General features: G+C 43.3%; 1 protein-coding gene across 6 annotated transcripts in view; it reads right to left on the reverse strand.

Annotated features, from left to right (window-relative positions):
- Nucleotides 1-25,344, reverse strand: part of Rab3-GEF (Rab3 GDP-GTP exchange factor) — a 128,515-nt gene that overhangs the window by 33,584 nt on the left and 69,587 nt on the right. For 5 of the 6 annotated variants that reach the window (XR_012827381.1, XM_075689544.1, XM_075689545.1 and 2 more), the window contains 5 exons: nucleotides 17,174-17,341; nucleotides 13,984-14,176; nucleotides 11,172-11,292; nucleotides 3,949-4,165; nucleotides 2,751-2,777 (listed from right to left, as the gene is read on the reverse strand). Coding sequence is in view for 5 of the 6 variants with exons in the window: in XM_075689544.1 (XP_075545659.1) it covers nucleotides 2,751-2,777; nucleotides 3,949-4,165; nucleotides 11,172-11,292; nucleotides 13,984-14,176; nucleotides 17,174-17,341 (726 nt within the window). In the remaining variant the exon portion in view is untranslated. The remainder of the gene's footprint in view (nucleotides 1-2,750; nucleotides 2,778-3,948; nucleotides 4,166-11,171; nucleotides 11,293-13,983; nucleotides 14,177-17,173; nucleotides 17,342-25,344) is intronic. The other variant, XM_075689547.1, reaches the window with a different exon arrangement.

Genomic DNA, 25,344 nt, shown 5'->3' on the forward strand with positions numbered 1-25,344 from the left:
TTGTTTTTGCGCTGATTAATAAGTGTGCATCCTTTCCAACTCACCCATCCTTCTAACGAGTTCTTCTAACTCTGTCTTCCATTGTTTTTGCGCTGATTAATAAGTGTGCATCCTTTCCAACTCACCCATCTTTCAACCTTCCTTTTTTTTAGCCACTTGAGGAGCAAGGTAATCTGTTTTATGGCAACTCCGATGCAGTCAATACTGTATATCTAACTCAAAGGGCATATCGAAATAGTTTGATATACTGATAATTTGAAATATAAGATAAGCCTACCTGAAGCTCATCTGAGACGTCCGCATGTCTCATACAGTGTCCCAAGATCATAAAAAAGTGGGAACTTAGCCATTTGCTTCTCCAAGGCCATCTCACATAAACAAAAGTTGACTAAATTTTTGCTCACAAGCGTTGCAAGTCACTCGCGCTGCATCATGGTCTTTGATATACCGATCGCAATGTTAATCCTGAAAGCCAGCATTGCCTGGACTTGAGACCGCGGTCAGCCTTGCAGGCATTGTAGTGCTGGCTGCATTTTCATCGAAGATAAAATATAAATGGACACACTACAGAAGCAAACTAGCCTGTATGGATACATGCTGTGCCGCCATCAGCGCACTTATATTGTGAATTGGGTGTGAACGCGCCCAGCCACATGTCCATTACAATACCAACAATACACCATTTAACCCTTTCACTACTCTAGACGAGTTGAGATTGTCCACATGGTTGGTACCGCTCCCACCGAAGACGAGCTGGGCTCGTCCAGGCTGGAACAAGCGCTTGTGCACTGCTGCAGTCGAGCTACCCTGATGAATTTTATTTAGTTCTTTTGGGCTTCAACAGATGGCACGGTAAAAAATTTAAAAAATGCATTCAAAGCTTGCATTTTGGCAGAGTAATGTTTCGATGCTGGCAACTGGGATTTAAAAATGGCGTCCTCCTCTGTGTGTGCACGTGGTGACAACAGCTCTGCTTTGGAAAAAAAAAAAAAAATTTGTTTGCAGAAGATTTGTCGGACTCAGACAGTGAAGAAGTTCAATTTTTTTCCGAAAGTGGCAGTGATGGTACTGAGCAGCATACCTTCTCCGAGTCGTCGGATTCGGACGATGACAGCATCTCAACGTGTCGGCAGTGGACACGGTTTGTTTTCACGGCCGTGCCTGACATAAAGGTACCTGTGACAGAGGATGGGAGCTGTGCGCCCTATTTTGAATTGTTACAATTTCTACGTGTACCTGGTGTGAAGAATGTGGAGTAGCACCCTGCACTATTTCGTGCTTTGAAATGTACCACCCCATGTCTACAATTTAGGGATCTGACATCCACTGCTACAAGCATGAGCCCCACTTGTCACATCACTGTATTTGAATTTCTAAAGAGGCATTTTTTGCAATGAGGACTACAGAAAGTCGGAGACTCTCCGCTGTGCAGTGCAGTGAAACCAATCCTCTCTCCATACTTAAAAAAAAAAAAAATGTTTGCAGGTATCTCACAAATAAAGTGCTCTTAAGGATATTTTTTGGTCGTTTAAAAATGTGTAGAATTATATAGGCAAATAAAAAAAAAAGTGGTATTTTTGTATTATTTTTGTTCAAGAAACTTGCCAGGGAAAGGTTCAAATGGCCGATTGTCAAAAGTGAGCAACAAGACAGGCGAACATTGCGTCTGGTTTCGGAACCAACTTCTTGTTGGAACCACTCGTCCTTGCTTCTCGACCACCCTAAAAAGTCCGCATACATCTTTTTGCATGGTGCTCAGCACTCCAATGCCTCACAGACGATAGACTCCGTTCTCGGCCCTCGCCCTCTGGCCCCTGCATTCATGACTACACATATGCTGCTAGTTTTGGAAGTGGCTTCCAGCTTACAAAATGTCTGAGTCCATTCTCACTCATGTGTAACTGTGCGAGCACAAATGAATTGCCTTCAGCGCAGACCCACGAATTGCACAGTGATGAGTGCTGTGCGCCACTGCTGCAGAGGGGTATTTCTGCAAAGCACAGATGTGGTGCACAGTGGTTCTGCTAAATTCAAAATGTAATGTAAATATCCGTCCAAGTAGAGGTGGGGGTGGATTATCTGGCTGCTCATGAAATGCTAATATGCTGTTTCCAATAACAGACAGCCCTAGTTTGCACAAGCCATCCATATGCTCAGCCAGTAAAACTGAGACTACCCTGTTCATTTTTCCTCCATGGCATATACTGCCCTTCAGATTCAATCTCTTTATTGACAGTATCTAACAAAACAGTGCCATTTCAAATCTGTCAGCATTAAATATTTTCAATGACACAAGAAGCGATCACGTCTCCTCACGGAGACGTGCACTTGCATGGTCGCGGTGCAGCGTTTGATATATCGAATGTGGCGGCAAACAGGAGTTCAATGTACACATAGTACATCACTATACATCTGCATAGGATTTTCAAAAGGACTTGACAACTGTTCAATATAGACAATAATTCAATATATACAAGTTTGATACATCTGGAATTGACTGTATTTCAAACTTTTTTGCGGTCCCTATTGAGTGAATAATCAGTCTGCGACTGTAACTACGAGGGAACTGCTATGGTTGTTATAAGCTTTTCCAAAAAAAGCTTGTTACGATACTAGCGGTGATTTTTCACTGTACTGTGCCATACTGCTGTGTTTGCAGAATACAACAGTTGCTTCTACAATTCATGTAGGCATGGGTCCTCAGCTCATAAACGGTTAAGGAAAGAAACAGGAATGCAGGCAATACACACCTTCCTGATCCTAGTTCCATTCTGATCCTGCAACAAGGAAACAAAAGGAAAGGGACACGTTATGCTAACTAATAAATTATTACAATGTCAAAAAATAATTACAGCCATGTGCAAAATACAGAGGTACATGCAAACAAATACAACTTCACAATATAGCATAAACTTCTGCCACAATTTTCAATGCCGATGTCAAAAAGGAAGCTTTGCCAGTATATTTATGAAAGCAAAGGCATTTTCAGTTGCACCTAGCCTGCTGTGAAAATTTTGAGAAGGGTCTCTGGATTTTACCATCAGTTCCAATGTTTTGCATGAAGTCCCGAGCACATTCATTCTTTTGAGAACCACTGTTTTCATCCACAACATAAAGACAGCGACAAGGACTAAGGCTTATTCTGAAGCCTCCAGCAGTTGTGCTGACTGGCTGAAGCAGCAGTTTGGGTACGTTGGGTCTGTTACAAAGAGAAGCACAGTCACACCAGGCATGCTCTTGTGATTCAAAGACGAGAATTTGCAGTGAGCAATATTTTATAGATAATTACATAACTGATGGCTTTTCATGTACTATAGCTACACCACGGCTCTGAGGGACACTATAGTGTATGGTCAGGTCATTTTCTTGACCACAATCAGTTATTGAATGTCCACCCATATCATAATGCAGCCTTCGTGGCTAGGTTACCTCGTATTCAGCAACAAATTACCAGAACCATCGGCACCAGTGTTATAAGTTTAAGCTAAGTCATTAAACTGGGTAAGCTTTGCAGGTCACTACACTTATGCAGTAAAAATGCATGATCTACAACTAGACAAACGACCTGAGCTTTACAAATGGTTACTGCTTCCAAAAACAAGAAAAAGCATCTTAAGAGATTTTTCAAGCCAGTAAGTCTTGTGCAACTCAGGTACTTCGTGCTGTAATATTCTGTTGCAGAAGCATGGTAGCCAAGATAATGTAAGATGTTTAATTGCTGAGGCCATAGAACAGACACCAAATCAGCTACTGCTGAATGCATTGTTGAAATTCTGTTATTGACAAACAGACCATCAATATTTCACACTGCTATTAAACTTGGCGCTACTACTACCGCTCCTTTAGCCAATAATTGCTGCGGGAAAATCATCTTGGCAGGGATCACAGTCATAATACAGACACAGGAAATCTTCCGAGTGAACAGAAATTATCCAATGCTGGTCATACCACACAGTCGAGTGCATCTAGGATGGTGTTGAGCTCCGCACTGTAGACGAGGCTGATGTGACATTTTCCGAGCAGGCGGCGGGCACGCCTGCGAATCTCGTCCACAGGCACCTCCATCATCAGCATGAAGGCGATCAGGTTGGACAAAAGCGTTGACAGCAGCCGGTCCTCATCATGCTCCAGACGTTTCTTCTCTGGGCTCGAAAGGGACCGGTACCTGGTGATAGGAGGACACCACTGGTTGGCAGAGGCACAAAGCTCTAACAGGAGTGAGCACTCAGCCAATGCCTACAGCAGAATATTTACACAATGCCTAAATTCCACTCTGCAACTGTAAAATTTGACTACAACAGGGAACATAAATTTAAATGAAAGCAACGAAAGAGAACCTTTCTTTCCCGAAAAAATTGCTTTTTCACAGGTATGCCGATAGCAAGCTTTTCACTTCCAAGTTATCAGCAGTATATGAGCAAAGATGGTTTGAATGCTGCCATAGCAACTAACACACTGCCACCAACTGCCACAAATGTAAGATAAAACGCATGTGCATGGACAATCAGTAGTAGTTTCCCACAAAAGGTGAAGGTTGTGCATTTGTTAGTCGGTAGCTGCATGTTGTGATGATAACACACAGTGACAACGAAAAGCCTTGACTACCTAAAGCAACTACTGAGTCAATGCCATGTGCAACAGTACAAAACTGCTGCAGCTTATAAGCTGACTTTAACATGTTCACTATGATATGGGTCAACAAAGGGTCACAGCAGCTATTTCCACCATGCAGCTGTGCAGGGCCTTCGTGCAGTGCACAAGTGATACTTTCTCTAGAAATCAATAAAGAAGAAATATTCTTGTTGCTTCTGATCTGATGCATTGTGGCGCCATCTCTCTCCACCTAGAGAAAGCTTCAAAAGAGTACAACTCCCTGGTGAATCACTGGTGGGTCATCATGTATGGAAATTGAGACTTCAAAATGCACTGCAGCAGTGACTGTGTTAAAAAGTTAATACATGCAGGTCAGCACACAGCCAGGCTATTACGTTCCCATCTTATTTGAAAGGTTCAACGCAGCATTTCTCTTTTTTTTTTAATTTTATGAGTTGATATTAATAAAAAAGGCACACAAGGTGCCATATGACTGACTGACTGACTGACTGACTGACTGACTGACTGACTGACTGACTAAGTTTACTGCCTCGAAACAACACATATGAGCTATGAGATACCAAGTTGGGTTCTTTAATGCACAACTAAAGCTCAACACACAAGTGTCCTTGCATTCTGCCTCCACTGCAATGTAGCCACTGAAGATGGGACAGCAGCAGAATGCCATAGCCGCTGTGTCACTGCAGCAGTTTGACGCACAATTTCAGTGGTAATAAGTGGTTAATAATAATAATATTTGGGGTTTTACATGCCAAAACCACTTTCTGATTATGAGGCACGCCGTAGTGGAGGACTCCGGAAATTTTGACCACCCAGGGTTCTTTAACGTGCACCTAAATCTAAGCACACGGGTGTTTTCGCATTTCGCCCCCATCGAAATGCGGCCACCGTGGCCGGGATTCGATCCCGCGACCTCGTGCTCAGCAGCCCAACACCATAGCCACTGAGCAACCACGGTGGGTAATAAGTGGTTAAGAGAAATAGTACCAATGTAGGCAAAAATGGCCTCTTGCATGCTAATAGTATGTTAGCCTGTGTGCCATGTGTAATATGTAGATGCATCATTGAACGAATTTGCCGAGAAGGGCAGACAGTAGAGACAATGAAGATTCCACGTGCACGAGCGCAGAAGTGTTATCATAGAGCACGAGAGGTGACATGGCTGATGGAGACGTAATGACATGTTAACAGCAAATTGGCCAGCTTCACTATGAAATGTGAGTGCCCATATGATTCTGAGATGTCGCTCGCAGTTTGAGCTATTATTGAATGCACCAGTGGCTATACTTTGTGGGGTTCTCACCCGTGCTCTTGGGACAAAGGAACAACAACACAGTAGCACAAACAATCACAAGGGCATTTATTGCACCTTTCATAGACTAACGCCTGCTAACCGAGTTGCAATCCATAAAACATGCCAATGGGCGCGCAACAAATTGCGGAAGTACGACTCACCGCGACCGGATAGTGAGCGAATATGTTTGCCCCTTGCTGGACACTAACGCCTTGTCGTTCACACGTATGGTCACGTGAACGGTGGCGCATTCGGATGATCGTGTTCGTCCATTCTAGTGTCTCGCTTCTAGGCCACGCGGGACAGTCTCGCAGAAGCATGGATTGACGCACATGCGGAATGTCCACAGTGCTTGCCGACCCCGAGTCAAAAAAGAAGAGCCTACTCCCTGTTGAGACCAACTAACCCTGCCATTAGGTGGCGCTAGCAGCGCCATACTCGTGCCATCTCTCGTAATGTGCTGCAACCAGACCGACCACCGCCGGCAGTAAGCTACGCGGAGAAGCCAGATTACAGAAGATGCAAGACATGCGGGGAAAACAACACACAAGGGGACGCGTGAGAGTCGCGCATCCCCACAACTTCACTAGTTTCAGCTGACACGCAAGCACCAGGCTGAACTCTCCAAGCCAACCACTGTCAATAAGTCAGCAGTATATACTTTGGAAATGGCATCAGTTACCATGTGCACCCTGTGAGCCCTACCAACATCGCTGTGTCAGCACAGCCATTAAATATCCTACGAACATGACAAATTGCTTAGGAAGAGCAGTGTTTGTAATAGGAGCCAGCAACCTTTTTATAAAATTGAGTGTGCTTGCTCATTGAAATGTGCTTAAATAAAAATACTCACCATCCCCGCCCTGCAAAAGTGGATGTCCAGCGAAGCTGTTGAGAAACACCACTACAACTGCTGAGGGGGGGTATGCAATGCTTTATGGCTTTAGAGTAATGGTAGTAGTGATATTTTGGAGTAATGATAAGAATGGGAGTAATGGAAACTTTGACAGCATACCACCACTTATGGCGGTGCTGCAACAACATTGAAATTAGTTGCTAGGCTGGTAAATTTATATACACAAAAGGACGTCACACCCCATGTCACAAGCTGGTGTCACTGCAGCAGCTTGCACAACAGTAATCTTTAGCAGGAAACATATGCAGGAAGCGCTAAATGCTTCACATTGCTATCATGAGTACCTTATCATCAAGTATACGGTTCAGATGCTTGTTTTGAGCTTGTTCTTTATTGAAACATGTGCTGTTCTGTATGTTGTATGTGTGATTCTAAAGAATGTATGCACTGTTCACTTTACTTTGCTGAGCACTTGTAGCCTCTGCCGCAAGGGGCTATGAGCTATTGATTATCATAGTTTTTGACATGCTGTTCTGTATGTTGTATGCGTGATTCGAAAGAATGGAAGCACTGTTCGCTTCACCTTGCTGAGTGCTTGTAGCCTCTGCCAGCGGGGTAATGAGGCATTGCATTTTTTGCTTGCTTACGGAGGTATGAACCATTGATGATGATAGTTTTCTCTCGACGAACACAAAAGAATCTCGGGATCCTAGCTATATACACCTTCGTTGTAAGACACATGTACATGGCATTATGGTGTTGGTTCACCAAGCTCCAGAATAGTTGTACAGTAGAACCTCATTCATTCGTTTAGGAAAAAGATTCAGGGTGTCTACCAAAGTGAAATTTCCAAATTCACTGAGTTCTCCAGGTTTTCCTCGAGTGCCTTTGCCAAATTCCCAGAGCGACACAGAACTTTGTTTTATGTCAAGAGACGGGCTGACACCATGTCGCCCGATGGTGTCACTCTCTAATAAGCATGCTAAAAAATTAAAAAAGAAACCACTTAATCCAGCTTGAATTGTAAGGGGTAGTGTTTATTTTATTCAAAAAGAAAACAGAATGGAGCAGTTAGTAAAATGCACAGTGAAAAAAAAAAAAGATATATTGGAAAAAATGCGTAAAACTCATAGTGAGACATTCTCAAGTATGAATAAAAACGAAATGCATACAGAAGCAAATATTTTCGAAGATGCTATTTCTATCAATTTTATCCCAAGGTGCTGGAGACTACATATAAAAGGCAAGTCAAGGCAGGAGAATGCCTCTGAATTTTATAGTGACCCATCTTAAATACATAGCAACTAATATTCATTAATTGTACAGTGAGCCGTGCTATGTTTCTTCAATAAATATATTGTATCACGCGCTCAAATTACTTGCAAAGGTTAATTATTGGGCCCAAGAATTACAACAAGGGAAGAAATAATCTTTTGCGATTACTACCGAAACCCCCACTTCGCTTTCACGAAGGCCCTCTTTGAAGGGACGTCAAAAAGAGCAATGCCTTCGTGAAAGCGACCGTTTGAAGCGATACATTTCACTGAGAAGTGGAATGGGTGTGCCTTAAGAGAGCAGAATGTTCAATTTACTCAAAGCCTAATGTCCACTGTCTACTCCTTGGAACCACTACACAGTAATGGCAAAAATAAGTTGCATTCGCAAATGTTATGCTGTGACTGAAGGGGATATTACGAGATTCGCAGTTTGTTTCTCCAGTGTTCTCGGTGAGCTAAACAAGGCATCTTGTTTATTTATAGGGGAAATTAGGGGCATGGTATGCAGTAGCGTAGCAACAGGGGGGGCCGGGGGGGCGTAGGCCCCGGGTGCAAGGGGCCAGGGGAGGGGGGGGGGGTGTCATATACGTCTGAAGACACCCCTTTTTCCGCCGGCTACACCCGGGGGGGGGGGGGGGGGTGACAGAAGACCTACGGGCCCCGGGTGCCAGACGACCTAGCTACGCCACTGATGGTATGGATAAGGTGTCGGCAATGCTCCAAATGGGTGGGTTAAATGTGCATTTTCAAGTAGAATAGGTATGCAAGTGGTCCATATCCTTGCTAGTCTGTTTTAGGAGCGGTGTAAGACTTAGACTGCTGCACTTGCATAATTACAATAACAACTGAGATAAAATTGTGCGAACATAAGGGGAACAATGCGCCAAGTTTATGTGTGATGGTAAATGCATGTTGATCAAATACAGCATAAAAAAATTGTGAAAAAGTGTTCAAAATTATTACGCTACTGCTATCGTAGCTACTGAGATTATTCAGGCCTGATTCTGATGAGCCTGATTAGCTACTGAGCTGAAATTATCATGCTACAGCTATCATAGCTACTGCTATCGTACCAAGAGAAGGGGAGTGCAGTAGAGGACGGCAGAAGACTAGATGGACTGACGAAATTAGGAAATTTGCGGGTGCTATTTGGAATCGGTTGGTGCAGGACAGGGGTAACTGGAGATCACAGGGAGAGGCCTTCGTCCTGAAGTGGACATGAATAGGCTGATGATGATGCTGATGATGATGATATACACACAGACACATACACACACACACACACACAGAGCGAAATGTCAGACCGTCTGCGGTTTGCCCCCCTCCCCCCCTACACACACACACACACACACACACTCTAGAAATAGTTGGTACGCCACTGCATGTCTTTACTGCCGTAGCACATCAGAAAAAAGCTTTGAAAGGCCTGCCAGTACACTTATTAGGCACATCGGTGCTCATCCTGTGACAGGAGGCAGCAGGTGCACGCGCGTTTAATTAAGGAATACATACTGTGTCCAGTGACGATTTCCCCTTCCCTCGCTTGTTGAGCTTCACCGCAATAATTTGCGCGCGCTTCACCGCGTTATACTGCTGTAGTGAGGCGAAGCTGACTTTCAGCAACCGGCATTATGCAACTCGTCGCGCTTTCCGAGCTTCGAAGCCAATCGCGAGGACCACAAAGGCGGAGTCGGTGCCAATGCTGACAGCGGCGAATTCTTTCAATGAGAAACAAGGCACAGAACGGCAAGAAGCTTAATAGCAAACGCAGAAGCAGCTAGGCCTAGTGTTGCTGCAGTGGTATCGGGCGTCCGGAAAGTCGGTCGGTGACTAAACACTGGCAACTCCTCCTACTCGAGCCAGCTTTACTGCAACTTTCTTTCCCTTTCAATAAAATTACAGCTAATTTTCCCTGATAGAAGCACAATTAAATTCCCTGAGTTTTCCCTGAGTTCTTCCAGACTATTGAAAATCCCTCAGGATTCCTGGTTTTCCCGGTTGGTAGACACCTTGAAGATGTGAGAAAAACAAACTAATCGCGAGAACATACGATCCGCTGTCACTAAAAATGTGAAACTCAACTCTAGTTGACATCTATGTAATGCAAAGTGTTGTGCGAACGGTTGCAGCATGAGACACTGATGTAGCCTGAGATGCACATCGTCATTTTTGCAGCTTTGGCTAGCTTACATTTGCGTCGTTCCTCGAAATCAGCCTGGATTAGCAACTTCTTTGAGGGGGGGCATTTTGGTAGTAAGTTTTGATGTGCCCACTTGGCTTGAACCGTTGGGGCCATGAGATGCCAACGCACGTCAAGCTGGCGGGGCCCTAGCAACCCAAGACGTACAGCCATTTTCCTATTGCGTGGTGTTTTAAAACGGCGACCACAAACCTAAACGAAATCAAACTGCTAGGCAAATTTGGAATAACTATGATGCGGCCAGAGTGAAACATGATGCTCACTACACGCTGCCTGGCAGCGAGTTTGGGTTATGGCTTGCAGAACGCTTCTAATGGTACTACGCCCCACACTCTGTGAAAGGTAAGTGAAGATGCTTATTGCAATAGGGTTGGCAGCGATAGCTGTGAATACAGAAGGCGAAGACCCGGGATGACATTTGCTCGTATTAGAATGAGAAACTATGTGTGCGGTGGACAAGTATTGTGGGGAAGCTGCTGCAGCAGTGGCTGCTGTATTCGACTGCACATGCCTCGTGGCTTTTTTGCTTACATGATATCTAGCAGCTTGAAAACATATCATACGATCGGAGTTGGGCAAGGTAATGAACATTGATGCCAAAAGATCATGCTTTCCAGGAAAGTTTGAACCGGTACAAAAGAAGCGTAACATTATTGGGTCATTTTCTGAGTTCTCGATCACAAACATTAGCGTCGGGAAATCGTACATAACAGGATCGTATCAATGAGGTTCTACTGTACACGTCACATACATAATAATATGCATTTTTGCGATTGTGTTTTCTAATGTAAAATGCTGCTTTTCATACACCTCTGAATTGTCTTATTCTCATCATCATCATCAACCGCTCATCAACCGCTACAAAAATGACATGGTGCTGCACTTTCCTAAGTCAGAAGAAGCACAAATCTGAAGATCTGGAATGCTTGCCTTTCCATCAAAACCCCTGGCTGCTGGTCCATTCCTATGAGGTCACGCTCTTGAGCAACAGCATCGAAGAAGGCATCTTCCCAGAATTGAGGCTCACTCCATATGCTGGCTCGTTCTTTGCCTAAACAACAACAGATCAAAGGTGCAGGGTTAGATCTGCTCTACTAGCACAGCACTAGTAAGAAAGAAAGAAAGAAAGAAAGAAAGAAAGAGAGAAAGAAAGGAAGAAAGATAGAAAGGAAGGAAGGAAGAAGAAAAAAGAAATAAAAAAAATTCAGACAGTCTTCATCACAACTTCGATTTAAACAATGAACGGTTAAATTTTGAGAGTTGGAAGCCATATGCTGTTGCTTATAACAGCCCATTTGTATTAGAATATAGCTAGGACATTAACTAATTTGCCTAAGCCGATAAGAACAAACAAGTAATATTTAGCTGCCAAGTGAAGACAAACAGGTAACAAGGTTAAGAGAAGTATGCTTCGTTTTCCTGTATTTCTTGGTACAGCTATAAATGCTTTCTGATTAAACACTTAAAACAAAATGTCAAATTCGAGCAGCTAGGGGAAGTAAAATTTTGATCTATAGAACTGAATGCTCAATGAAAATTACAAAATGTTATAATTCTGGTGAGTTCTGAATACACTCGAACCCACTTATAACAATATTTAAGTGCCATGAAAATTCTATTGTTATAACCGATAATTGTTATAACCGGGTTGCATGAAAAAATCAAAATAGGGGGATGGGAGAGCCGATGTGAGAAAACTATAATGTTGTGTAACTGCTTCCTGAGTGCTCTGATTGAGTGTAACCAGCCACGGCTGTCGGCATTAAAGAATGGCACAGCTATAACAACTGCAAGAAGGGGTCACGGATGGCAAGTGATATTCAAGCATCGCCGAGGCATTGCTTTGGTGGCCCCAAAAGGGGCCTTTTAAAAATTGTAAGAAGGCTGCTGCGGCAGCCTGTCAGCTTGAGAAATCTAGAAGAAACGCTGAGGCGAGATCGCCAAAAGCATCTCGCCATGTGCTTCTCACTGGCTTGCACAAGAAAACCTTATGTCCGTCAGCCTTGCATCCTCTAGGCGAAGCTTGCCACAATCCTTTTCCATAGGCATCCAGGTGCTCCACGTACTGCAGTGGAAGGTTCCTTGTGAAAACGAAGCCCCAGAGGGACTGAATCATCTGCCAGGCCTCCTGTGAGGACAACGTTGAGGCAGCCTGCCCTACGCTGTCATCGCTGCCGCCATTGCCGTCGCTACCTGATGCAAGACGTTCGCGACGATAGCCTCATTGGTTAGAAGCACTTAGCTTCCAAATCTATAGCCGTGCGCTTTCTTTTTACCGGCAGCATCGTGCATTGCTGATGATCAGTGGGCAGATCAGCCATCTCCCATTTCGGCGGCGAGTCAAACGAGGCTGAGAAACCCCGTGGCCAGGAACGATTTTGACAGAACCAACAAAGACGAATACGAGCGATTAAGCTGTTTGCAGAACTGCGCTGAATGAGGGGCCAGAGAGCAACATGCGAGGAATCTGCGAAGAGTGCAGTTGGCACAGTCCATTCGTGTTTCGGAGGAGGGGGTGGCGTAGAGCTATGGGCAGAGCCCATTTGTGTTTGGAAGGGTAGGGGGGCGACAGGAGAGAGGTGCGTGGAGTTGGCTGGAAAATGAGCATGTTACGCCTGTAGAGCAGTGGTCCATTGTGCAGCGACTTGAATTTCTATTTTTCTTTCTTTTTCTTTTCAAGGATTTCACATTTTACTACCTTTCGGCTCAGACACCCAGCAGCCAGACTTCATCGTTATAACCGATAATGCGACGTCGGGGCATTGTAGTAAGCGGACTATTTCACCATGGAAAACATACAAAAGTTGATGGTGCAGCAGCTTCTCATTGTTACAACTGATATATTGTTAAAACTGGTATCGTTATAAGTGGGTTTGACTGTATTTACAGATGATAAGGTTTTAAAATTTTGAGCCACCCTGTTTATGATGGCGCAGCTCTGTAAAAATCGCAGCATAAACCTATCGGTAATGATTGCAGGGAAGTGTCAGAACTGACTATGTTAGTTTAGAACTCAATACGCTAGCTGTGCAAGCTTCAAAAAAGTCTGAGAAAATTACTAATACGACAACAAAATGCTTTAATTAAATAAAATTCTGGTGTTTTATGTGGCAGAACCCTAACCTAACTATAAAGCTCTAGGGGGCTCTGGATTCATTTTAACCACCTGGGGTTCTTCTCATTTCCCAACAATGCATGGTACACAAGTGATTTTGCATTATTCCCACATTGGAATGCAGCTGCCGCTGCCGGGATCGAGCTCGCAATCTTGAGCTCAGCAGTGCAACGAGCACAAAACATCATATATCCCCTCTGTTCACTGCATTATTTTTACGAGAACTGTAGCTTTCTATAAAAAAATTTTTTTTTTAATAAGTTCTATATAGATTTTTTCACATACACAACATATGGACTATAAGGGATGGCCGTTCAGGTAAAGCTTTCTTCAGAGAAAGAAATAGCCACTAGAGACATGAAGCTATGTTTTACCTATGGACCTTATGGTTCTAGAAAGTTCAAGAGGGTGAGAACAAGAGTTCCCTCTCCCCAACGAAAGTTTTCGAGTGGTGCTGATGCAACAGGAGATGTACATATATAGTGAAACGAACCTCATTTAAGGTGGACAGATACAAGCCTTTAATAAATGAACTGCCCCAAGGACTATAACAGGGTGCACACACAACACCATGCAATTAGTTGTTGCTTATGCCGACTGGCTTCTAGCTCAGCAATGAACACTCACCGATCAATCCCTGGTATATGTATGTGCGGCACTGTGGTGGAGGAGATGAGCGAGTGGGCGTACTGGGACTCGCCCCCTGGCCTGCTTGGCTGCCGCTGGGGTTCCTGCTGCCACTGGTGAACCCAAAGCCCCCACTAAGGCTGCTCTTGGTGCTCCAGATGCTTGAGGCACGCATCTGTCGTGACATCATGAACTGTGGTACAAAGGAGAGGGTAGGAAGGAAGGAGAGGAACCCATACTACAAACCAGGATCATCAAATGTTTTATGTGTCTTGAGGCACTCACAAGCACCTTCACTGCAGCTCAATAACTGCCAACCCTTTTCATTGAAGATCATTCTGCTCCTATTGCGGTTATAGAAAAAAATTTCTCATATATTCCTTTGCGATAATGACCTGATGTGCCTTTTGCGCACTCTGCTCACAAGGAAGTGCGATTAGCAGTATCAGTCAATGATCATGACAGTCAGAAACCAGGTCAACACGAGAAAATAACATGTCATGGCAAGTGCAACCATGTGAAACAATTTGGTTTGCCCTCTGCCACCACTCGTCTGTTTGTCACCTCCCATTCACTTCACTTGCTGCTCAAGAGCAGTGTACACCTCACACAAAAAGATGAGTGTGAGAATTAAAATGGCTGCCTCAAAGACAGCAGTAATTTGGTGAGGATGAAAGGCTCTCAAAATAGATTCCGAGAAGCCCAAGGTTTTCACGGATGGCATTTTGGGATTTTCCTAAGAACTCAAATCAAACCAAGAGCCCCTTCAGTTTTTGTTCAAAATTAAGCACTACAAACTGCTCACACATATAACCCTGTACACTGATGCAAGTTCTATTTTCATTAGCCTTCAGCAGGCACCCTTGCCTGAACAAATATTCAGTGAGCTTATCGAATGAAAGACTGGCATTCATATTCATTACAGCACGAGTAGCTCAGACACAAGGTCATGTGTGTTCGTTGACATTTTACTGGGCTTCAAAAAGCTAGACTACTGCAATGAGCTTGCCTGTGCTTTGATTGCTTTTGCAGGCCAGGACAGGATGCATTCTTTGGGCTACTGTGCTTCACTTATGCGTGTGCCATGTCTTCTGCCACTGCTAGCTTTCTCATGTTAACCTGGACCTGTAATGTGCTTTCACATTCTTGCCATGCCATGAGACCAAAGCCAAAGTGTGAAAAGTGCATGCCAAGAAGCGGGCCTAAGTTTTCAGAGAGGAAAATTCTCTCTAGCATAATAGTGGTACAAAACATTGTATTAATGCAACACACACATACACAAGCACACAACACACACATGCAGTAATATGCAGGGCAAATAATTGGAAAAAGCACCAATAATGTTGTAACCTAAATTTTTAAGAAAACGAAAATGACTACCATCTACTCACTACACACCACCAGAACTGTATGGTACCAAATAGGGGATTTCTTTTTATACCCACACAATGAACAATAAAAAATTGTGATTACAATGTAAGCTGTTCACAGCATCAATGGTGCTACTTTGGTTGCTTACACAACAAACAAGACACTGCAACAGCAAATAAAAATGCACTGCACAGTGCAGGCATAAATGCCAGGCACCAGTGCGCTAAAATCTTTCTATGTTACATCAACAGGCAGACAATGTCATGTTATTTCCCACTGTGTTGCTCCACACCATAGCTAGAGCATTCTCCAATTGTCTTTGATTGAAGCAGTGTGCACAGCATACAAGTGAGAAAGAAAGATGATGGCATATTGCTGTAATTCCTTCTACCTTGTGTATAGTGCTTGCTGCTTCAACAAAAGATGAACCATCATCAATTAGGTAACATATCAATCTGGTGCCCTAAAGGACCTGTCAGAAGAGTCTGCTCATACAGAAGGATAAGCCATGAAAGTGTTGCAATTCCTCTATCACAAGGTCGGGGACGATATCCTACTTTGCACTGTACCGTGACAATTCTCAAGGACTGGCATGCAGAACTGGCAATGCCTTGAAGGGCCCCTCATTAGAACCGACTGGAAATTTTGGTTATACAGTAAAACTTGTCAAGCGCAACCGAGGAATCATTTTCCTATAAAAATTTTCGAAAAGGGTTCAGTGATAGCCAAGATAAAAACAAATGAAATTATGGGTTGCGAGGAGGCACGCAGGTAATATACCCTCCCCACAGAAGAGGCTCTTTCCTATTACCTAAACTAGAATATGCAAGAAACATTCCTTTCCAGCTTCCTTTCATATCAAAACTGAGGGTCACTTCCTTTTCTCTTGTCCCAACTCCCACACCATACTGCATTTTTTTTTTGCTCCTTTCTTGCTGTGTGGTACATTTTCTGAGGCATTTCTACACACAAATTGTCTCTCGGAAATCCCCAAGTTGTTTGCACTGTTGCTGGCTGTCTGTGTGTTTCAGGCAACAAGCACATGACTTTGTCTTGCTGGCGGTGTGAGTGGCACTTCTGGTATCTAAGTGCTGCACATGTCTGTTTGCAATGCCTGAAGCCGGTGAGGAACCCTTTAAAGCAATGTACAAGCTGTAAACACTGATAAGAGAGGTTTCATGTTATGTTGTTTCCATCATTAAAAGTAGCTTGACACTAGACAGCATAGTGTAGAAGCATTTATTCACTAATAACAACGATAAGGCTGAAGTACTCATTCTCACCTTTCAATGCTTCAGTAAGTACTGCCCCCTTTGCAGGGGTCCGATAAGTTCACAAATGCAAACACAACTAGCACCCCTCTAAGAAGGTTGCAATATATGCGAGATGTTTTTATAGTGGACAAACGTGACATGTATCAAGTGAAAAATTAAGTCATCAGCGGCTTACGATGATCAGCGCAATTTCCACAGGGATTGGTGACCAGTTCCTGTCAATTTTTTTCTATTTTAAAAAGTTTTTTAACACTAGAGGCACGCTAAGAGTATGCATTACAATATTTAATTGCTTACTTGTGCACCTTGCCTACTTTGTAATAATAAAAAGCAAAAATAGAATGTTATGGATTTTGCACAAATCTGCTATTTTTTGATGCCCTCGAACTACAAACATAAAAAAAAGTACTGAAACAAATGTAAGTACACGTCTGGTCAAACTTGAGATTTAGAAAGATATGCACAAACGGTCTATACCCAGGCAGCCACATGCCATTAGGCCAACTACCACTACGAGGAAGCAGCAGAGGATGCTTGGTACTCACGCCGCCTGCTTCCACCTCACTGTCAGAGACGGTCGAACGAAAGGAGGCGTTGCTTCCACCACGCGACTGGCGAAAGAAGGCAGGGTTCATGGTCACGCTGCCTGTATCGCTGACATTGCCGCTGGGCACCGTCAAATCCGAGCCCTGGCTTGTGCCGGCGTCCGACACCTATGCAGGGCCACCCCAGACACAGGAGCGGGCGCTTGTTTCACATTATGCGCTACGACTAGGGCTCACTCTACCCATCACCACACAAGTGCCAGATAGGAAGCATGAAGACGGGAAGCCCAACGACAGCAGGCAGAAGTTACCGGCCCAGCTGAATACATTTGCTCCCTCATACAGTGAGAACAGGTGAAATACACAAAACCTAAGAAAACACAACGTTCCTCCACAATATATCTCCTACATCAGTGGGCTGGATGTTGAACCTGCTACAGCTCAACTTGAGAAATTCAGGGCTTTATCTCAGTGTAATGCAAATGCTCTATCATCATGACCACAGAACATGAATTGACTTCAAAAATGTCTCTAACCATGACTGTTCTCTTAATTGCTGAGGTGGAGATCAGAGAATTCACGCCTAGGTTATCTGTAAGGGACATTTCAAGAGAGATTATTTTAGCCTAAACCATTATTATGTGCCTGCACCCAGAACTAACAGCAGAACAACAATATCACTGCATGCAGTAAGAATAAAATTTTGTTTCTCAAGAAAAGGGATTTGTGCATATGAAACCAAATTGCTCCCACCATTTTGCATATTTGAGGCAGTTCATCAAATTTTCTGTATAGTGAATTCCTAGATTTTTTAATCTTTCCAAAAGTCAACTTGTACTGTGGTGAGAATGTGAACATTAAAAATATCATAGTGTTTGTTGAGGGTTAGGGGAAAGGGACACCTCCGGCCACAAACATCATAACAATTTCACTCAAGGTGCACACATAAACTATGCCACCGTGGAAGAGAAGCCATCTGCCAGGCAGTCTCCCTCCCAAGAAGTGACTAAACACAATACAGCTTAGCTTGAATGATATGATGAAAACAGGCTTATCCAGCATGAAATGGATGATGGCCACGCCATCACTGCTTACAATTTAAATAGCAAAGCTACAAACTAACAAATGTGCCATGACAGTGGCTTTCAGAATCCTGTCACTCATGCTTGTTCAAGGCTTTTTTCAATAAGGTTTAGGAAGTGAACAGTAATTTTTGAGATCAAATTGAATACGAATTGAATAGCGCCAGAATTGTATCAAACTGAATACCTTTTGAACAATGAACACCTGTTTTAACAAATAATACAAAACTATGTTCACAGCCTTGTATATTCACAATGTTAGCAAGCTTCTGTGCTTATGCTGCACATTAGAAGCACAAATGATGCATGAGAAGCAAACAAGCAGTTTCGCATACTCAGGGCCCTTCGGTGAGCGTGAATGATAGTGGTATAGCCAGAAAAGTCTGGTTCCTCTGACAGATGTATAGCGTGCTCTAAGCGTATGTAACTTCTCTTGTTTTATGTGTACTGCAGTTGCAGGAATGAAATTTATTGCACTTTTGCTCTTATATTATGTCAGATTGTGCACAGTTGATGCTTTAAAACATTAAAAAGACTATTCGAAAATTATCTCCACATACAAATGGTGACTATACTATTCAAATACAAGGTCGAATTGGGACAAACTTCTATTCATTACTTGAAAGCTTCGAATATTCGCAGACCCTTAGTCGTAATACCGAAGTGGCTGCCATCAGATGGTTATGTTCGCAGCAGTTTGACTGCTGAGCATGCTCTGCGGATTGATTCCTGAGACATAACTAGAGGTGCCCTGATTATAGTACTTGAAGAAGATCATGCTTGAAAACATCACATATGTATGTGTTCCACATCACCCGCAAAGACCAGTTACAGATACGGCACCCAACCTCACGTGATGAGAGTACGTGAAACTTTGTCGGACCCTGATTTAATTAGGATTACAAGAGACTACAAAGTAAGTGTCATATTGACAGATTTACAAGAATACTTTAATGCATGGTACCTGAGGCCTTCAGTGGTTTCTGATTATTTTTTAGGTGATAACAGATTGCACACTAAAGATCATTGCATCCACTAAATGAAGATTGTGAAGTTTTCAGCAGTAGCTCTTTGCACATAGTGTGTAGTCATCCAAAAGTGGAGGCTGGCCATTTATCATGTGCACAGTGATGTAAGGTATGACAGCTACAGCTCACACAAAGCCAACATGAAATTTCTTGGCATTCAAAAGCTGCTGATTGCATCACATGGGCCATTTTCTAAGTGATCTGCCTATTGTACATGAGGCACTCCTGAATGCAACCACTCAATGTATTTCAGTGGGAACACGAACCACTTCACGTGGCGCTCGTTCATCTTTGAAAAGGCACTCAGAATGAAGCACAAGGTGAAGAAGAGAGATGGAACACATGTACCAATGACAAATTTCCCAGTTTGCTGATACCATCAACTTCACACTTCTTTAGCTACCACTGGTTGTTCTTTATACAATTTAGAAAGAAATGAAGAACCATCTGGCTTGTTACAAGAGTGGAAATGCTGGAAAATCCTAAGCAGAAAGCCATGCAGACGAGCTCAGCAGTGTCTCAGAAGCATATCTCCCCACTCAAGAAGCAAATGCAGTCAGTCAAAGCAGCACCAACATGGAACACACACTGAGGAAAAGCACATTTGACATTACTAATGCTTAAAAGACAAATGTAGCTTGAAAGAAAAGGGGGTGGACACGAGACAAGCACTGTTCTTAATTGTTTGAAATATTTCACAATGTCACCATGAAACCTTTATACATGATACGCACACACACAGATGCATGAATGGAAACAGAAAAAATGAAATGTTTTGCTGTGTGATACACATCTTGAGGAATCTGACTTCTTTCAAGTACAAAGAAACAGAAGGCTCAAAAGAGGAAAGGGCTGCGTAGATGAGCCTTCTGTTTATCTGTGCACAAAAGAAATAAGATTCCTCAAGATGTACACATTCAAACCCGTTTATAATGAACTCAATGGTTCCGTGAAAAGTGATCGTTGTATCAGTAGTTCATTATATGTGGGCTCACCCTTCAAAACAAGCACAAATTAAGGACACTGAAGCTAGCAACGGTAGTTAAGATTCGACACCATTTGGGTCCTAAAATCGTACCTTTAGTAGCTTACTTTTTGTTCCCGGCACTTCATCACATCTAAAAGAATGTTTCCGTAATGTCATCTAAACAACAAAGTGCAGCATCATAGCTCTTTCGAAATGGCGCCTGGCCAGTTTTGATCACCTGTCATTTCAAAACTACGAGCGCAGCTGATGCAATTTTTTCTTTGAGAGCTTGTTATATATTCTACTATCAGCGGGGCATGAGTAGATTCTGAATACGATAGCAAAGCATTCTAGTGGGCTGGAAGCGGAAACTGCTGCGGCATGCCAGCATTTTGCAGAGGTCTTGCCATTACGATTTCAGTGTCAGCCACACGCATGGAGAGGTGCGAACTTTCACATTTTCAGTGTTGATCAAAAAAGTATGAAGTCTGAAAGGTAGAATGGCCATTGCTATGTTTAGCAGCAACAACATAAACAAAGCATTGATGAACCGCAATCTCCCGCTAACGGCGTAGTAATGCCCACCGAATCTAAAGGAGAGTGCCGCTATCGTGACCTCGCGATATTGCACACGGTGCCGCCATGGAGAACTGCACAGAAACTAAAGTGCTGCCATTGTGCCTCACCCTGAAGCATGCTGGAGACATGCTTTGAAAGCATGGTTAGTCTAGCATAGCTGAAAGAGTTGAAAGCGAGCTACTTTCCTCGTGGCTACTGAAATCTGTACGCGGTGCTCGCTCAGCTTGGCGGTCGTATCTTTGTCGCTGTTGGATTGGAGCAGGGGGCATGCTGCCATGCGCCCACTTTGGTCACAATTCCGTGCTTCAGAACTTTGTGTACTCCCTCCTTTTAGCACAACTGTTTTTGAAGTGTTTGTTGTAACAGTACAGCCCTGTTGAAAACATTCGTCATATCAGGGTGCAGTTTCATTGCGCAGGGTTGGAAAATCGTAAATGCAGTGAAGTATGTTCGTTATAACCTCTAAAACATTATATCTGGGATCATTATATGTGGCTTTGACTGTAGCAAATAGTCAAACTTTTCCTTTTTCCTGCTCTCATTAACACATCTGCGCATGCGCATATCATGTGTACCTATATGTATATTACATGACAATATTGTGAAATAAACAGTTGAGAATAGTGCTTGTCCTGTGTCCACCCCCTTCTCTTTCATGGCGCGTGTTTTTTGCTCTCTTTAATAATGTCAAGCATGCACCAACTAGGCCCTCTACAAGTCCTTTTGAGAAAAAGCACACCTTACAGGGGACTGAAGTAGCTTGTTTGTCCTTTGGAGGCGTACTAAGCAGGCGACAGTGCATTGGACTCTCACGGGGCAATGCCCGACTCCCTTTGTTTGCTTCATCATCTACTATGACCTTGATGCAATCGCAAGGCCAGAGCCTCGCTCCTACGCCAGCACCTAAACTCAGGTTTGCAGTGGTAGCTACAGAATGTTGTACGATGCTGGTCCATAGTGATCTAAAACAGTGCAACCTATCATATTATAAAGCATTGTTTGTAGCTATTTTCTTGGCCCATGTTAATCCTTGGCAAAGTAAGTGCCATCACATAAAGAAGGAATGGTTAATTGAGGTCTCACTGTACAGGTATTCACAACGTAGCCGAAAAATGCTGGTCTACTGTCCCAACGTAACACTTGCAGTGCTGGAACACTCTCTGCAATGCTAGTTGTGACTTTCCTGCTGCTAAAATAAAGGCCTCCAACGATGTTACTTTCTGCATTACTTTTTGCATCGAAAGAAATAGCCCATTAATATCATTGTGTGAGGAAGTTTAACTTCATTAAAACAAGGTGATAGATTATGTATTTCTATGGGGATTTGAAGAGTAATTTCATTTTGTTATATCGATTACATTGGCACATGCATATTTCTTTTTTATATGTCTACTGTTGCCACAATGTGACGCTATCATTATATCCTGTTTTGTTAAACAAGGTTCAACTAACTGTACAAATATTGTGCCCAATAATAGAATCAAAAGTAATAACATCAAACAAAAATGAGAAGTTGGAATTTTGGAGCAATTTGTGTTCCACAGCAATGCTTATTCTACGTGTACAAGAAAGCCGAAGTGGCACACCATTAGTTCAATTGGATGCATTGATGCTTTAGTGTGATAATATGCCTGTTTCATATATGTAAATGTTAGGTAACTGGATTTTTCTAACAGAGTCACGAGATTCTAACCATCAGAGCAGATAATGCAGTCAAAACTGTACCAGTACTCCATGCATCCAACACCCAAAATATTTTCTACAGGTACTACTCTCAGAACAGAGTTTATTACATGCTTACTATGGGAAAGTACAGCAATATAAGTAAAAAAAAAGCTTACTTGAGTACCCCACACATATTCAACGACCAGCATCTTAATTGAGGTGCCAATAATTTATTAAATTATCACATAGTGTGCAGGAAAGCTGCAGTGAAAAAGAGGTGCTTTTTCCAAAAAGTGTGCACGACATAACAAAAGTTTTTTTTCGCTCTCTCCCTCTTTCTCAAGTCAGAAACAAAGGAAGAGACAAAGATGAGGTGCCACAAGACAAAGACCATGCAAGAAAAGTAAGCCTTGGTGTGATCATGTGTAAAAGAGATCACTGGGTGGTTACAAAGACAGTGTTGCACCAACTTTTCACAGCACCAAAAGCCACAGTGATAACAGTGCAAAAGGCACCTCCAAATGTAGAGGGGAAAAAAAAGCAAAAAGTCTGAAAATAAGCATGCTTTGCTCACAAGGCACGTGTGCCAAGTTAGGAAATACCACTTAGGTACAAGAAGCTGTGACAATGAATAAGACATGCAAAAGGAGCCAATAACGTGTTGCCAGAAAAAAAGCTTTCACTGGATTTGGCAAAGTACCTACTTGCTGCACTGTACAAGGTAAACTAAGTGAAATCAAATCATGTCCATCATTCTCCAGCATCAAATTTCGGACAGGAAGTCAGGACAAGCCTTTACGCTACAACAATGTTTCTTAGGGTGCTATCCCCAAGTATCTTCAAGGGTGCGGAGGGGTCAGCACGATCTGCCCTATAGGAGGCACATAACTGATGAGCAGGGTCTACTGAAGATGCAAGACATCTGCAGAGGCATTTGTGATGACCTATCAGCACGTAGCTGCACTGTCTATATTGATGCAGATGAAGTTGAAATCAGGAAAAGTTAGTGACATAGCAGACTTAATAGAACTCAACATCAATGAGATCTGTCCTCAACAGAACTTAACATCAGCACATCATTTGTGGAATGCAACACTGCTTTTTTCTATGATTATGGGCAGCAAGTCATTGCCACATTTTTCACATTTTCTGGCCAAAATATTAGGTCAGGCACCTATATATATTTCAGCGTCTACAATGCACCAAACTCGAAGGCTATCCCTCAATTTGCAGCTGAGTTCACGGGCACTCAGGCCGGTTCACTACGCGCCTGGAGTCATGTCGCCCGCAGAGACCACTCAGAGCATGTGGTTGTCTTCAGAAAGCTGAGTGAGGGCTTGCTACAGAGGGGCCTCAAAGCGAGTGGGCTTGTTGCGACACTCCGTGGGGGCCTCAGTATCTACACCACGTAGCAGATGTAGCTACATGCTACGTGTGCAATGTTTACTATGTGCACAATAGGACTGGAGTGCGCACTAGCACTCGTGCACTTCAGTCTGGCTGTGCTACGTGGTGTGAATCAGCTTTGTCCTGCACCAGTTTGAGTGGCAGATAGTAGCCACATCCAAATTGCACATCTTGAAGCACTGTCAAAAGCTCAATACGAAGTGACCTGCCAGGAGCAGCCAGGAGTGAGCGCGCACTGGCGAGTGTACGTGTGGTCTGACCTTAAGTTTCGCAAGGTTTGATGCTAGTTGAGCTTTCAAAACTATTCAATACTAGTGAGACCTAATGGCTACAGTGTGGCCAAAGTTTATTCTTCACGCTCGGCTGTAGGTGGCCGCGGCCGAGCATGAGCACACGATAGTCACCTTCTTTCGGAACTTATATCATTCTTACTGAAATTCGAAACGCAATTTTTCGCTTACTTCGGTGTGTTTATTAAACTGTGTCAATAAATATATGCAGTAACAGACTGAGGAAGTGCAGTGAATTAAACACCCTTAAATCGTCATGCAACCGACATTTTCATCCTTGACAGCTACCGCCATGTTTGTGGCATTGCGAGCCCAGGCGTTGCAATGAGTCAAAATGAAACTACTGTTTGTCGCTAACACTGCAGACAAAACTGTGGTCACTACCTATGAGATCACAAATGGTAACTATGCAGTTATGAAGGCTTGCGGCCGATGCGGTGTTATGAGCAACAGTAACCGCAAGAATAAAAGCTACAAAGGCACAAATAGGCATGAAGCGTTCCGGGGTTCCTATCGTTCACATACTATTTCTGCTGATAACTACGGCTATGTGGACTCTGCTGCTTCATTTCAGTTGGATGCTAGGGCCATTCTTGCTCTTTCTTGTTGCACATTTTCAGTGCTCTGCGCTTGTTCACCTCCGAGAGTTGTCCGAATGAATTGATGTGCTGCCAAGCACGTCCAAATTAAGGAGTTTGACTCCATTAAATAATCTGTGCGCCTGCCGGAGCCAAAGAACGTGTTGAATTATCCAATTTCCTGAATTAACAAGAGCCAAATTAATGAGGTTTTACTGTATCAGCCAAGAGCAGCCATCTATGCGAATCTTGCATATGGCAACAAATGCAAGCCACCAGTGAGGAGATGCAAAACCGGTGAGGAGATGGCCTCGTTTGAAAAGAGAATGTTTGAAAAAAAGGTGATCTCGTGCTCCGCTTGCGAACTCCATACACCGCGCATGGCTGCAAAATTTGGCTGAGATGTTCACAGCAGCGTATGTTATCTGTGGACTGTGTTTTAAAGCGCAGCTTTTAGGTGGCCATGCCTGCGATGAGCATCGGCATTCCCAGTGTAACTGAGAGAACAAGCACAGAGAAAGACAAGAGCAAATGTGGCGCACAGCGGGAGACGAAAAAAGCGCTGAAAGAGAGGA

The sequence above is a fragment of the Dermacentor variabilis genome, chromosome 4 (genome assembly GCF_050947875.1).
Source record: "Dermacentor variabilis isolate Ectoservices chromosome 4, ASM5094787v1, whole genome shotgun sequence".
NCBI classification, from domain to species: Eukaryota; Metazoa; Arthropoda; class Arachnida; order Ixodida; family Ixodidae; genus Dermacentor; species Dermacentor variabilis.